General features: G+C 30.6%; 2 protein-coding genes across 2 annotated transcripts; both read right to left on the bottom strand.

Moving 5' to 3' along the window:
- Nucleotides 1-3,513: 3,513 nt before the first annotated feature.
- LOC25492721 (putative lipid-transfer protein DIR1) lies at nucleotides 3,514-3,828 on the bottom strand. Its single transcript, XM_013600921.2, has one exon. It carries the CDS (start codon nucleotides 3,826-3,828, stop codon nucleotides 3,514-3,516), a length of 315 nt encoding a protein of 104 aa, XP_013456375.1.
- Nucleotides 3,829-10,447: 6,619 nt separating this feature from the next.
- LOC25492720 (putative lipid-transfer protein DIR1) lies at nucleotides 10,448-11,226 on the bottom strand. The gene has a single exon (XM_013600920.3). The coding sequence runs from the start codon at nucleotides 11,068-11,070 to the stop codon at nucleotides 10,756-10,758; it is 315 nt and encodes a 104-aa protein (XP_013456374.1). The 5' UTR covers nucleotides 11,071-11,226; the 3' UTR covers nucleotides 10,448-10,755.
- Nucleotides 11,227-13,064: the final 1,838 nt, after the last annotated feature.

Raw genomic sequence — 13,064 nt, 5'->3', positions numbered from 1 at the left:
TATATATGGATCAAAGAAGTATTTTTCTTATTATTTTGGTGCTTTTCTCGATTCATTGATTGAGAAGTGCAACACCACGTTAATACCTCTCTCAATTTTTCTCTCAATTTTTCAGGTGTTCTCTGCTTGTAAAATTTAGGTGTTCTCTTAAAATTATAGAAGTGATCCACTTGTTTGTTTGATTTAAGTTTGTGAACATTTCATTATTCGTTTGCTGGAATTTACTTGTTGAAAGGTTCATCCTGTATGCATCAGCTACTTAATTAATGAATTTAATTAGAAGATAAATTGAATATGTTTGTTGTTTATGATGTTATATGATGTTGTTCATGGTTGATGAATTATTATATGAATGTAAATGTATGATGCTTAAGTTGTTGATGCTCTTCATTAATATTGTTATGTTGTGAATTGCTTGTACTGTTTCTGTTGCTGGGTTGCATATTGATCAAGTTGCAGATGTTGGTTTAAGTTGTAAAGTTGTAAGTTGTCTTTCCAAAGTATTGGAATCTTAAGTTGTTAATGTTGTCTAAGTTGTTGAAGTCGGAGTTGAAGCTGTTGTTGGTAACTGTTTATGTTCAGGTGTTTTGTGAGAGGTGGTGTACTCTTACGTTGTTGTTTATAAGAGGTGGTGTACTCTTATGTTGTTCTATAAGAGGTGGTGTACTCTTACGTTGTTATTCTTTAAGAGGTGGTGTACTCTTACTTGTCGTTTATAAGAGGTGGTGTACTCTTACGTTGTTATTCTTTAAGAGGTGGTGTACTCTTACTTGTCGTTTATAAGAGGTGGTGTACTCTTACGTTGTTATTCTTTAAGAGGTGGTTACTCTTATTTGTCGTTTATAAGAGGTGATGTACTCTTACGTTGTTATTCTTTAAGAGGTGATGTATTCTTACGTTGTCGTATTATAAGAGGTGGTGTACTCTCACGTAGTTGTGTTGTCAGGTTGACGTTGTCGTTGATGAATTGTTGAAGTTGTTGATAAAGATAAACCATGGAATATTAATGATTATGTTGTTGTTTATATTTGTTTTGAGTTAATGATGATTAGAAGTGGATTGGACTATTAATGAAGCACTATATGAAGAATTATTATTATTAATTAACAATGTTTATGTTGTTAAATTTAATTGTTGAATTATATGCTTAATATTATTGTTTGTGAAATCTCACCCATTCTGCTTGGAAATGTTGCTCTTTGTATGAGTAACTTGCAAGTGATCGAGAATAGTTGCGATCGTGAGTGGTTTCTCTCATGTGTGTCTTAGGTGCTCTGATACGTAACGGGATAAGAATTTTGTTGTTGTTTTTTGTTCCTTACGTATTATTTTTATGAACTTTCATGAACATGTTGTTGGAATAACTTTAAGAGATTTTATATTGAGGCCTTCGTGCCAAGGTCGTTTTAAACGTTGAAATAATTTCCGCTGCGAAGTAATAAATGCTATGTTGTTGAATTTGAAGGATAAATAGTTATCTTATTCTGTTTATGATTTTATGAAAAGAAGTGTGACATTCCGTTTATGTTGAAATACTCTGATTTATATGTGAAATTTTTACGTTGAGAAAACGGAGTGTTACACATTTCAGTTTTATCAAGCGGTCAATGTTATCTATCAGTCACGTCAAACTACCAATGAATGTTAAATAACCATCAAGCACTCCCTAACCTAAAATATATACTAGCAAAAACATATATAATATTTTTTAGGCAAAATTGTTGTTGCGATATCATAACTTAATTTTAAGTAAAGATTAATGGTATCCAATAAAAGTTCATAAAACATTAATCTTGCAATTGGAATCAATAATATATAAAATGAGTTTATATTAATATTTTGTAGGGCTTATGATATGATTAATTTTAGAGCTAATTACACAAAAGTAACACCTTTTTTTATTTTATTTTTTTGAAACAAGTAACACCTTATTTTTATATAAATATATATATTACAGAGTCTTGCAATAAAAATGAATGCAGACTTGATAAAAAACGGATAGAGAAAATATTAGTTTAAAAAAAAATTATGGATAAATTATAACAAAAGTTATTTAGTCATGATTTTTTAAACTAATATTTTCTTTATCTGTTTTTTTTTTTTTTTTTTGTGAATTCCTTCGTAGTAAAGTAATAGGTGCAATTTGAAGGTAAAGAAGTAAAAACTTCTTCATGGTTACAACAAAAAATATATATATATGGTTTGAACTTATCAGGAACGCTTTTTGGGTCAAAGTGGGGTCATAAGAAAGTTTTAGTAGGAGTTTTATCATCAATGGGTAGTTACGTGTTCCCACAGGTTAGTGTCGATAGGCTTCTCATCGGCGTTCAAAGTTATGTTTGAGGAACAAGAACCTTTAGAAGTTTTGTATGAAGACATTAAAGGAGTCGCTAAAAACTTCAACATTTTAAAGAAGAAAATACAAAGAGTTTAAGAAACACAAAGAGGAAGAAAATGCAAAAGGAAATAGCATTCGGAAGATAGATTTTTATAGAGTTGCACTTGAAAGTGTGCTAATGATGAAACGATAGTCCCAATAATTTTAAAAGGTGTGTGATGGATTCTTGTTCAGATAGTAACAAATTCTAAGCTAAACCAAATGATAAAAAAACTAAGGAAAGAAAAGAAAGATAACAAATGGCTGATTTCATAACTCTAGAGATGTTAGCACACCTCTATAAGTAACTAGGGCTGATGCCTAGACCTAATACAAATTGGGCTTGGGCCTCTATTACAAACATTGCTATGATAAAATAAAGATTTAACCCCCCCCTGATTTACTTAAGGACATAGTTTTTAGTCCAAAGTGGCTTAGTAACAATTCTTTTAGCCCGTTCAGTACCAAAAACTCTATCAGTGTGAGTGACTTCTGATTGAACTCGTGATGTGTGAAACAAAAAACAAGAAATACATCATTTCGTGAAATAAATGTGAGTGTTATACATTTTGAGTCATCTATCGACACAAATTTTGGTTATTTGTCAAACTACCAAAACTTCGGTGGCATCTATTATTGGCAAAATTTGAAATTTGTCAAAGAGAACCAAAGTCAACACAAATTCAACATTCCTATAACCATTTAACAATTAATAACTCAAATCTATGGATTTGACAACCATTGTAAGTTCGTCGGAGAGGGTGCAGATAGAAACAAAATGAATGGATATCACAAGCCACAATGCGTTTTCTCTATAAACTCTGGTAATGGAGAACGTGGCCATTCAACAAGAGGTGTATTAAAGCACCAACTCAACGTAATAGTAGCTAGCCTAACATACAAAAATGTATTTTGATTTCAAGTGCACCAATAACATAACATACTAATAACAAACGTTTGCTTGCCAAAAATAAAAATAAAACTCAGAGGAAAATAAGAGAAAAATCATGAATTAGATTATTAATTTAGTAACCCATATCATTTAATTGCATAAAAAAAATGAAAGATATTTTTGATATTCTATTATTAAATAATATGAAGAAGAAAAAAATAGCTAGTGTAGATCGATCTATAGGCTAGCACTTGAAGGACTTCCTAAGCTTACACTTAACTGGGAGTTCTAGGGCAAGTTTAGGATCAATACCATAATAAGAAAGTAATATTGAATTCTTGTAACGACAGAAACATTCAAGATCAGCCTTGGCCATAACAGAACAACATGCTTTGAATGTCTTTCTTGTAGCATCAACAGAGTTTTCCCCACTCACGTAAGGCTCACATGTCTCACGCTCTTCTCTTGTCAAGTTACAAATCGTTATACTAGTGGAAAACTTAGCATTACCAATGGCCAACAACATCACCATAATCATAACCTTCTTGTATGAATCCATCGATCTCTCTCTCTATATATAAAAAATAAATTATATATTCTCAAAAAAAAAAAAAGATTTGAGTAGAAATATTGGTGGAGGTTTCAGTTGTTTAACGTGTGTGTGAATATACCATAAGAAAAAAGGTGCGAATGAAATATATTCTCTCTGTAGTAAATTTTCACACGTATAAATGGTAGAAAAACATAAATAAAAAATAATTTGTTTCGTACCCTATATTATTTAAAGACAGTATATTAAAATATCCTTCATATTATGTCTGCTTTATTTTATGCAATTAAATGAGATGAAGAGTATTTGAGTAATGAAGTTGAATTTTTAAATAAGATTAATGAAAGTGTGAATGAATAATTATATTTATAAATGTGTAAGTGGTTAATATTTTTAGGAAAATGTTAACAAGTGCCCTTAAGACACTTGATAAGAAATTTAAAGTAAAAACTTTATCTTGGAATTTGTGTATTCAAAATATTGAAATATTAAAAAGCAACTTTTTATACATAAAAGTTAGCAATTATTTCTATTTTAGAATCCTTAACAAATGCCCTTGTTAACGAAGACCCATATTTTTATATTTTCTCACACTCTCTAGTTTGGTCTAAAACAAAACTACGCCCTTTGTAGTTTACTCGTTAGATTCCTGTGGGGGCAAGCTTTATAATGTCGTTATTGGATTGGAAAAGACAAGATTAAACGTGTTATACTATGAACAGATATAATATATTGCATGATCAGACAATTATTTAAAAAAATATATGTGATGTCTCAAAGGTACATCCATCAGACAATTATTTTAGTTTCTTGTAAAAAAAAAAAGTGCATAAACACAACAAAATAAGAGATAGAGTTATTATAAATAAACATAATATGGAGAGTTAGTATGAATTTTCTTCACCACCACAACAACTAAGGCATAGGGGTGTACATTGATTGGGTATTTCAATGTCTTTGAGTAAGTTTGCAATTTTTAATGTTCACATGCAAAAATTATAATTGAGAGGATTTGCAATTTTATCCTTGTAATTAATTGCAAGTTGAGAGCAATACAATATTTTATTGTTTTGTAAATTGTTTTTTATGTTTCCTTTTGCTTCTTGTGTGAATAGAAGAGTAGTTTGCTACACTAGTAATTTGAAGAGATGTTAGCTATCATCTTATTTGTAATTTTCTTATATAATGTTTTGGCTACTTTATGAAGTTGAATATTTCATTGTTTAATGGGAGGATGAACTTCTCCTTATAGAAATGCACAATCAAAAATTATTTGGTCCAACAATGTCTTAATTGTGAAGAAAAATCAAGTGAAATGAAATATTTAGAGTGAACTGCAATAAAATTTTTACTTTGCGCTGATGAAGTTTATAACAAGGTTAAGAAATGTGAGACTTCAAATGAAAGGAGGATATGTTTTTTTTTTTTTTTGATAAAAAAAGGAGGATATGTTTTGTCAAAGTGGATACTCACCTAAGTTTTACATTGAGTAGTGGAAATAAATAAGAGATAAAGAGATATTAAAAATACGAAAATTTAGTTTAATTTTTCTTCACCACAACAACTTTAGTCGTTTGGGTGTATTAAGTGCTTGGATAAATGTATGTCTTTGATAGGTTATTTTGTTGTAATTTTTTATTGCAAAAATTGTAATTGAGAGTGTGTTAAAAAAATTCATCCTTGTCCCTCAAAAAAAAAAAAACTCCTTGTAAACATTGCCAGTTCATCTTATATGGAGAAAATAGCAAGGTTCATTTAAATGTTTAGAAAATATTAATTTCCTTTTATTTACAGGTTTTATGGAGAGAAAAATCAAATTGAATGTTTAAAAAATATTATATTTCCTTTTATTTACAGGTTTTATGGAAGGAAAAAAAGAAAAATACAAATTGTGTCAGTGCTATTAAAAAATTTGATTATATTGTGTCGTGCTGAGAAAGGTTTAATCTAAAAATTGTTTTTGTTGTAAGTATTATTGTGGTTAGAAATTCACTTTTGTAAATCTGACTTTTGTATATTATAATGCATTGTCACAACCACTTGATGATTTTAAATAATTCGAAATCTAGCAAGGGATGTATGTAGTGTTAAGTAAACAAATAATTACTGTCATTGTGAGTTTAGTTCAATTGGTAAAGACAATGCATAATATATGCAAGGTCCGTTGTTCGATCCCTAGACACCAAAAAAAAAAAAACAAATAATTACAAATTTCATGTTTAAGACGTCGCATATATTTTTTATGGTTTACTTGACAAATGTTTATTGATTTTGATTAAAACTATAAAATATATAAATGTTTGTTGCTTTCAATTTATAAAAAATCAAACTAACCATGATTATCAATTTCAAAGATATCGACAATAATACAATATAACAAAAAAATATAATCTAAATTATTTTTTTAATGACACCAACAACAATTTTATTATAGAAAAAAGTAGTTTAAGGGAGGTTATCGTTTAGTTTGTTTTGCAATCTATCCCTTTCTATGTGATGAGTGTTTTCCTTCTTCCGGGGTCCCTCATTAATTAGATAGAGAAAATGTTAAACTCCTTCTGGTGGGGTCATAATTCTGCGAATTCTCGAGGATTGCACTGGCTATCTTGTGAACGCCTTTCAGTTCCTAAGGTGTTTGGCGGTATGGGTTTTAATGGCTATGGTTGGCAAGCAGGCTTGGAAGTTAGTTTCTTCTCCAGAGTCTCTGCTCACTCGTTTACTCAAAGGTAAATATTTTTCTCGAAGTGACTATTTTGGAGCTAGCATAGGCCATAATCCTAGTTATGTTTGGCGTAGCATATGGAGTGCCAAAGACGTGATTCGCCGTAGTTTTCATTGGAGTATAGACACAGGAGAACACATTCCAGTTTGGGATCACCCATGGCTTAGTAATGCTGCATGAATTTTACCGTCTACTCATCATCATTTGGAGTGGCCATCTATCATTGTTTCTAACTTGTTGGTTACACCCCAAAAACAATGGAATATGGAGCTAATTAATGCTTTTTTTTTTTTTTTACAATACTACTGCTAGAAATATTTATAATACCCCGTTATTTCCTTCGGTAACTCATGATGTGCCTGTTTGGAAATTCGAGAAGGATGGTGCCTATTCAGTTAAAAGTGTTTACAAGGATACTCTGAATCATGATGTGGCAGTTGTACAACACTGTGTGCCGGCTAACTGAAATTGTATTTGGAGTTTAAAATTTCCCTCGACGATCAAGAATTTCATATGGAGAGCTTGTCGAAATTGTTTGCCCACAAGAATCTGATTGCAATCAAAAGGAGTTTAGTGTACTGATAGGTGTGCAATGTATGATGATTTTGGCGATGATAGTACCCATCTATTCTTTAGTGTGATATAAGCAAGATTTGTTGGCAGCAGAGCGGATTATGGAGTCTTTTGATTGTTGTTTTTGATGTTGATGCAAGTTTTCCAACCAATGTGTTTTCTATCTTACAACACCTTGACCAGCAACAAAAGCAAGTTTTCAGTGTGACCCTCTGGACTATATGGAAGCATCGAAACTATAAAGTATGTAACAATGTTACTGAAACAGCTTAAGCTATTTGTGCTCGTGGAGGAATGCTCAGTCTATTCGTCATCCTATCCCTCAGCATCCCGCTACCCCGAACGACTTGAAGTAGATTAAACCAAGTCCTGACAGATTTAAATGTAATGTTGATGCGTCATTTTCTCAAGTTCGGAATCGGGTTGACATTGGTGTGTGCATTCGAGATGATGAAGGTTGTTATGTTTTGGACAAGACTTAATGGATGTCTCTGATTCTTGATGTGGATTTGGGTGAGACTTTAGGTTTATTATCAGCTATGTACTGGGTTCGTGATGTCCAGCTAGGTATTGTGGAATTTGAGCTTGATTTCAAAAATGTGGTAGATAGTCTTTATGGCAGTAAAAGTGGCGTCTCTAATTTTATCACAGTAATCAATGACTGTAGACCCCTGTTAGCTTCTGATGTAGTAACTTCTGATGTTAGGTTTATTCAGAGACAAGCCAACGAAGTCGCTCATAGTTTTGCTTGAGTGGCTTTGCGTCATGCTAGTTTCCATATTCATATTAGGATTCCATCTTGTATCTCTACTATTATTATGAATGAAATGCAATAAGTTTCTTCTTGTAAAAAAAAAAGTAGTTTAAGGGAATAATTGGAATGATGAAAAAAAGTAAGTATAAATATACTCATATAGTTTGTTACACTTTTTAAATAATAAAGAAAAAAACAAAACAAAAAATATTCATATCGTGTTGTTACATTTGTTTTATTATTTAAATTTATTCTTGTCTATTTGTTACATGTGTTATTTGTATTGAAAATTGAGGGTATTTTTAGAAAGAAAATCCAACCAAAAAATGTTGAAAGGGGTAATTTTCTTTATATATAGCATAGATATATAAATAGATTATAGATCGAGATTGAAGAAAAATAGTAGGAAATGTATTATATGTGTAGAAATATTTCTCCCACAAGGTATAAACAAAAAAAAGTATTCAACTCATATTAATGACCTGATATCTCTCCAAAAAAAAAATGACCTGATATTTTACCATATTTATATTCTTTGTATAGTAATATTTAAATTTGTCATGATGTATCTATTTATAAATAGGCAATATACTCGACTAATTAACATTTATCCTCGAGTCATTTGCTTTAACGAGAAAATTGATGGTATGCATAGTACGTTAAATCAAGATTTGGAGTCAGAGAGACAACTAAAACTAATTAACAAGTCCCCTATCAAGAGTATTCATGTATTACACACACATGCATATATAGCCTTGATTTGTGGTTTAGTTTGAGATTAATATATGATGCAATTATTTGATTAATTTGTGTTTCTGTGTGTTTGATTTTGTGGTTTTGTAGACAAAGTTTGGAGACATAGTTGATTGTATTGACATTCACAAACAATTGGCTTTTGATCATCCTTTATTAAAGAATCATAAGATGACCTCATTCGAGCCAAATCTTTATTGTATAATCATACATTAACTCAAGATAGTTTCGTTAGTCACGTAAGTTTTTTGTTATAAATAAAAATATTTTTGGTTTATTTATACAAATCATATTTAATAAATCAAGTGATTTGACTAAGTGTTCGATGGACTTCGATCAAGAAGAAATTGTTTAGGAAAAATTGAATTTGAATCCTGACTGAAAAATCATTTGTGAGACTTTACTTTTCTCTCTCAATTGAACTTTATATTATTAGGGTTGACACAAAATATATATGTAAATAATTTGATATGAATCTTAACTAATTTTGCAAACGTACCCTTTTAATTTGTAGATTGCTCAAGTTTCTCTCAAAAACATTCCCGGTAGTCCTTATTATGGAGTTAGTGGAATAAATAGCATTTGGAATCCAAGAGTTTCAGAGTTTCAAACAAGTTTATCTTATATGTGGGTTCAAAATGGAGAGGGAGGTGTTACTAGCAAAATTGCCGTTGGAAGGCATGTAAGTTTTGATTTATTGTATTTTGAATTTTTTTTTTGTGGTGTTTGGAGTTCGAATCTCAACCTTGCATATATTATGCACTGTCCTTATCAATTCACGGATTTTGAAAATATTAATAGGTATTAAATGTAATCATTTTTATGGCGTTGAAAATAATGGTACTGCTGATTTATCATGCATGTTGGTTCCAGGTATCTCCTCAGTTAAATGGCAATACCGACTCATGTCTACTCATTTTGGACGGTAAGAAAAGGTTGATTCATTTTCATTTTTCTCTTCTCAAATTTACAATACAAAACATTGTTCATTTTGCCCACACTGATATTCAGCATGGCCTACTTAAAGAGTGAAAAGACAAACATTTTTCTTCACATTAAAATCTTGCAAAGAGCTTCCCGTTAAGATGGCCAAAGAATTATTTTATTCTCTATCTGCACCGCGTCAAGGTTTTTTTTAACCATCGGATTCTCAGAGAGGGAAAAAACTTTGATAATTGGAGTTTGGCATTGAGGGTAAGTAAAATTTGTTCCACTCAAGAATTGAAGTTAGGTTCTCCTTAAAAGATGTCTTTGATGAAGTTCATTAATCACTTGAATCAAATTATTTGGTTTCACCGTCTCACATTTTGTTATGCAAATCGATTTATTGACATGCATAAGATTTTAATTGAAAGAATTAAGGTCAAATATCATTTGTGATCCTTTAAGTTAGATGTTTATAATAAGTTAGTTTTTTAAGTTTTTTTTTTTTTTTTTTTTTTTACAAATCGGTCCTCTGTTAAAAAGTGTTTATGTGGAAGTTTAATGTTAAGTTGGTATTTTCAATTTCACATCTCTCACAACTAAGGTTCATATGTGTATTATCAGTCTTGATTTTGAAATTAAATTGATCGATTACTTATAATATTGTTGATGAAATATTTATCTGTAAAATTAAGCTTGAATTCAAAAATAAGAAGAATGTGCATGTAAGTATTCATGTTAGATGTTATAAGCACTTTTAGATATACTACTTCAATGTTAAAGCTGACTAAACAAATGGGTAACAAATAAATATTTTATGACTTCAATTATCAATTTGAAATTAAAAATAAATTTAAGACCAATTTATGACAAAAATAACTTAAAGGTTAACTTCTGATAAATATCTAACTTAAAAACCACTAATGGTATTTGGCCAAGAATAAATTACAAGCATATGTAAAGAAGTTTCTAACCACCGGAAAAACATATAGCTCACAAGAAAACAAGGCATACCATGTCATGATACAAACATAAACATTATCCGTAATTTGTGAAGAAGGTCTAGGGTTTAAGATGATTAAACTTTGTCTAGGCATCTAGCAAAATAAACATGCTAAAGACTAACATTTGCATACCAAAAATAAAAACAAAAATTGGAGAAACACAAGAGCAAAATCATGGATTACATTATTAATTTAGAAGCCCTTGTCTAGCAGTTGAAGGAGTCCACAAGCTTACACTTAACTGGGAGATCCATGGCTTGATCTGGATCAATACCATAGAAAGAAAGCAACCCTGAATCCTTGTAACTACAAAGACATTCAAGATCAGCCTTGGCAGTAGCATGGCAGCAAGCATCACTTGGAATTTGAAAAGCAGCAATTTTGACACCACTCACATATGGCTCACATGCCTTCAGTCCTTTGTTTGTCATCTGACATAATGACTGACCATCAATCAACAACATGGTATTGGCAATGATCAACAATATCCCCACAATCATAATCTTCTTGTATGCCTCCATCTCTTTGCTCAAACTTTCACTCTTAATCAGTGTTTGTCATAAAGTGACAGTTATATATATAGGATAGGATGTGAAACTGAACATTGTTGCAATAGTCAATAAGTTTTTATGAAGTGTGCGGTGGCTAATTTGCAATACTATAGGTTATATATGCTCTCTAATTAAGTGAATGAACGTCTTCACTGTTAGATTCCCGTGTGGGGAAAATTTCATAATGTCTAATGAATAGGAAAAGCCATGAAACATACTATAATACGAACAATAATATTATTGAAAAACACTAGGAAGTGTAATATATGTGATGTTTCAAAGGTGCATTGATCGGAGAATCTAATATACTAGAAAAAGTTGGAACAAATTAAAAAATATATACACTAGTATTACTTATAATTAATTGATAGCTACTATTACATTGTAACCTTATATATGTTATTCCTTTCAAAAAAAAAAACCTTATATATGCTATTGATATACCATAACCTTATATATTACCTCGTAGCTACTGATCTAATTAATGTATTATTATTTTCACAGAAATGAGAAACTCTTTCTCGCCATTTCTCTTCTTCATCAATGCAAATTTTACAATTATCAACTAGCCAAAATACAATACTAATATTTCTTAAAAATTTGGCACCTTAAGAGCATCCACGATATAAATACTCGTTTTTGAGTAGCTAAGTGGGTCACACTTATACACATCACTCAAAATAAATAAATAGATTAAACATTATTTATAAGGGTCGTAAAAATTACACGTAGAAGTAATCTCAATTATACAATACATGTGCAAGTGTTAGACAATAAGGACATATTTTTCGGCATGATAGATAATGGTGGAGCCAAAAGTTATAGATTAAGTAGTTCATTTGCTTTTATTTCGCTCCCTAACTAGGGATCGATACTTGCTTGTTTTGCAATATTATTATGGCATTTGTTGTTTAACAGAAGTCGAACACGGGATCAAAAGCTTGGAGGTGAGGCGCTTAACCGCTATGTTGGACTGTTAATACATGATTTATAATGCAAGTGATATTATATATAACATAACATTTAGCTAAAATGTCAATATATACCTATTAAATATGAAATTTTTGAGATTTTGGGGGAGCGATGGTCATCTCATGTCCCTCCGTGGTTCCGCCTCTGATGATAGATGGTTACAAGATCAAAATTATAAAGTAATAAAATAGGATAATTAATATGTTATCTTTTCATATTGATGCATCAAACAACGAATTTAAGTATCATCTTAAACAAAAAATGGATTTAAGTGTGATATAATATTGTCATCGTATCTTATTTTATTATCCTACGCATCAAATTGATGTCTTTCAGTTTTTTTTTCCATAATAAATATTAGTGCTAGTAACACTTTCTTTTCAACACTCTCCAATACTCACTTTCTAATTGGCTTAAAACATAATAGGTCTCACACTTTGAAAATGAGTTTCATTTAAAGTGATGGATCATACATTACTTTTATCCAATAAAAGAATGAATGTTGAAGAGAGTGTTGAAAAGAGTGTATAACTAAAAAAACTGTGCATGTGATATGGCACAAGAGCAAGAAATCACGTAAGAGAAGAGAAGTGCGTGAGGTAACGTAGCGTGGACTATACTTTTGATTTTCAAACTCGTACTCGTGGCAATAACCACTAAGTTGCCAACACGTGTTATTTCAGTTACGTGGCAGCAGGATGAAGCCCCCTACTTGAATAAAAAATTAATGGTTTGGAATGTGTGGCCATGACTTGCTGATTTTGATGAAATGAAACTCATTATCTTGTTTCCAGCAGCCATGCACGAAAATTACTTGGGTAATAGGTGATTTTAGTATATTTGGTTGATAAATGAATTATTAACATAAATTATTTTTATGAGAAAGAGTGATTAATTAAAAAATATTTATAAATAAAGTTATCAAACTCAACATCACTCCTAAGCAAATTCAAATTTTTGTTAAGGAACCAAAGCTTCAACTTTTGATAATT

The sequence above is a fragment of the Medicago truncatula genome, chromosome 4 (genome assembly GCF_003473485.1).
Source record: "Medicago truncatula cultivar Jemalong A17 chromosome 4, MtrunA17r5.0-ANR, whole genome shotgun sequence".
In the NCBI taxonomy this organism is placed as follows: Eukaryota; Viridiplantae; Streptophyta; class Magnoliopsida; order Fabales; family Fabaceae; genus Medicago; species Medicago truncatula.
This window is presented reverse-complemented; position numbering and strand designations above follow the sequence as displayed.

Coding starts and splice junctions, on each gene's coding strand:
- LOC25492721 (XM_013600921.2), bottom strand. CDS start 3,828: ATGGATTCATACAAGAAGGTTATGATTATGGTGATGTTGTTGGCCATT.
- LOC25492720 (XM_013600920.3), bottom strand. CDS start 11,070: ATGGAGGCATACAAGAAGATTATGATTGTGGGGATATTGTTGATCATT.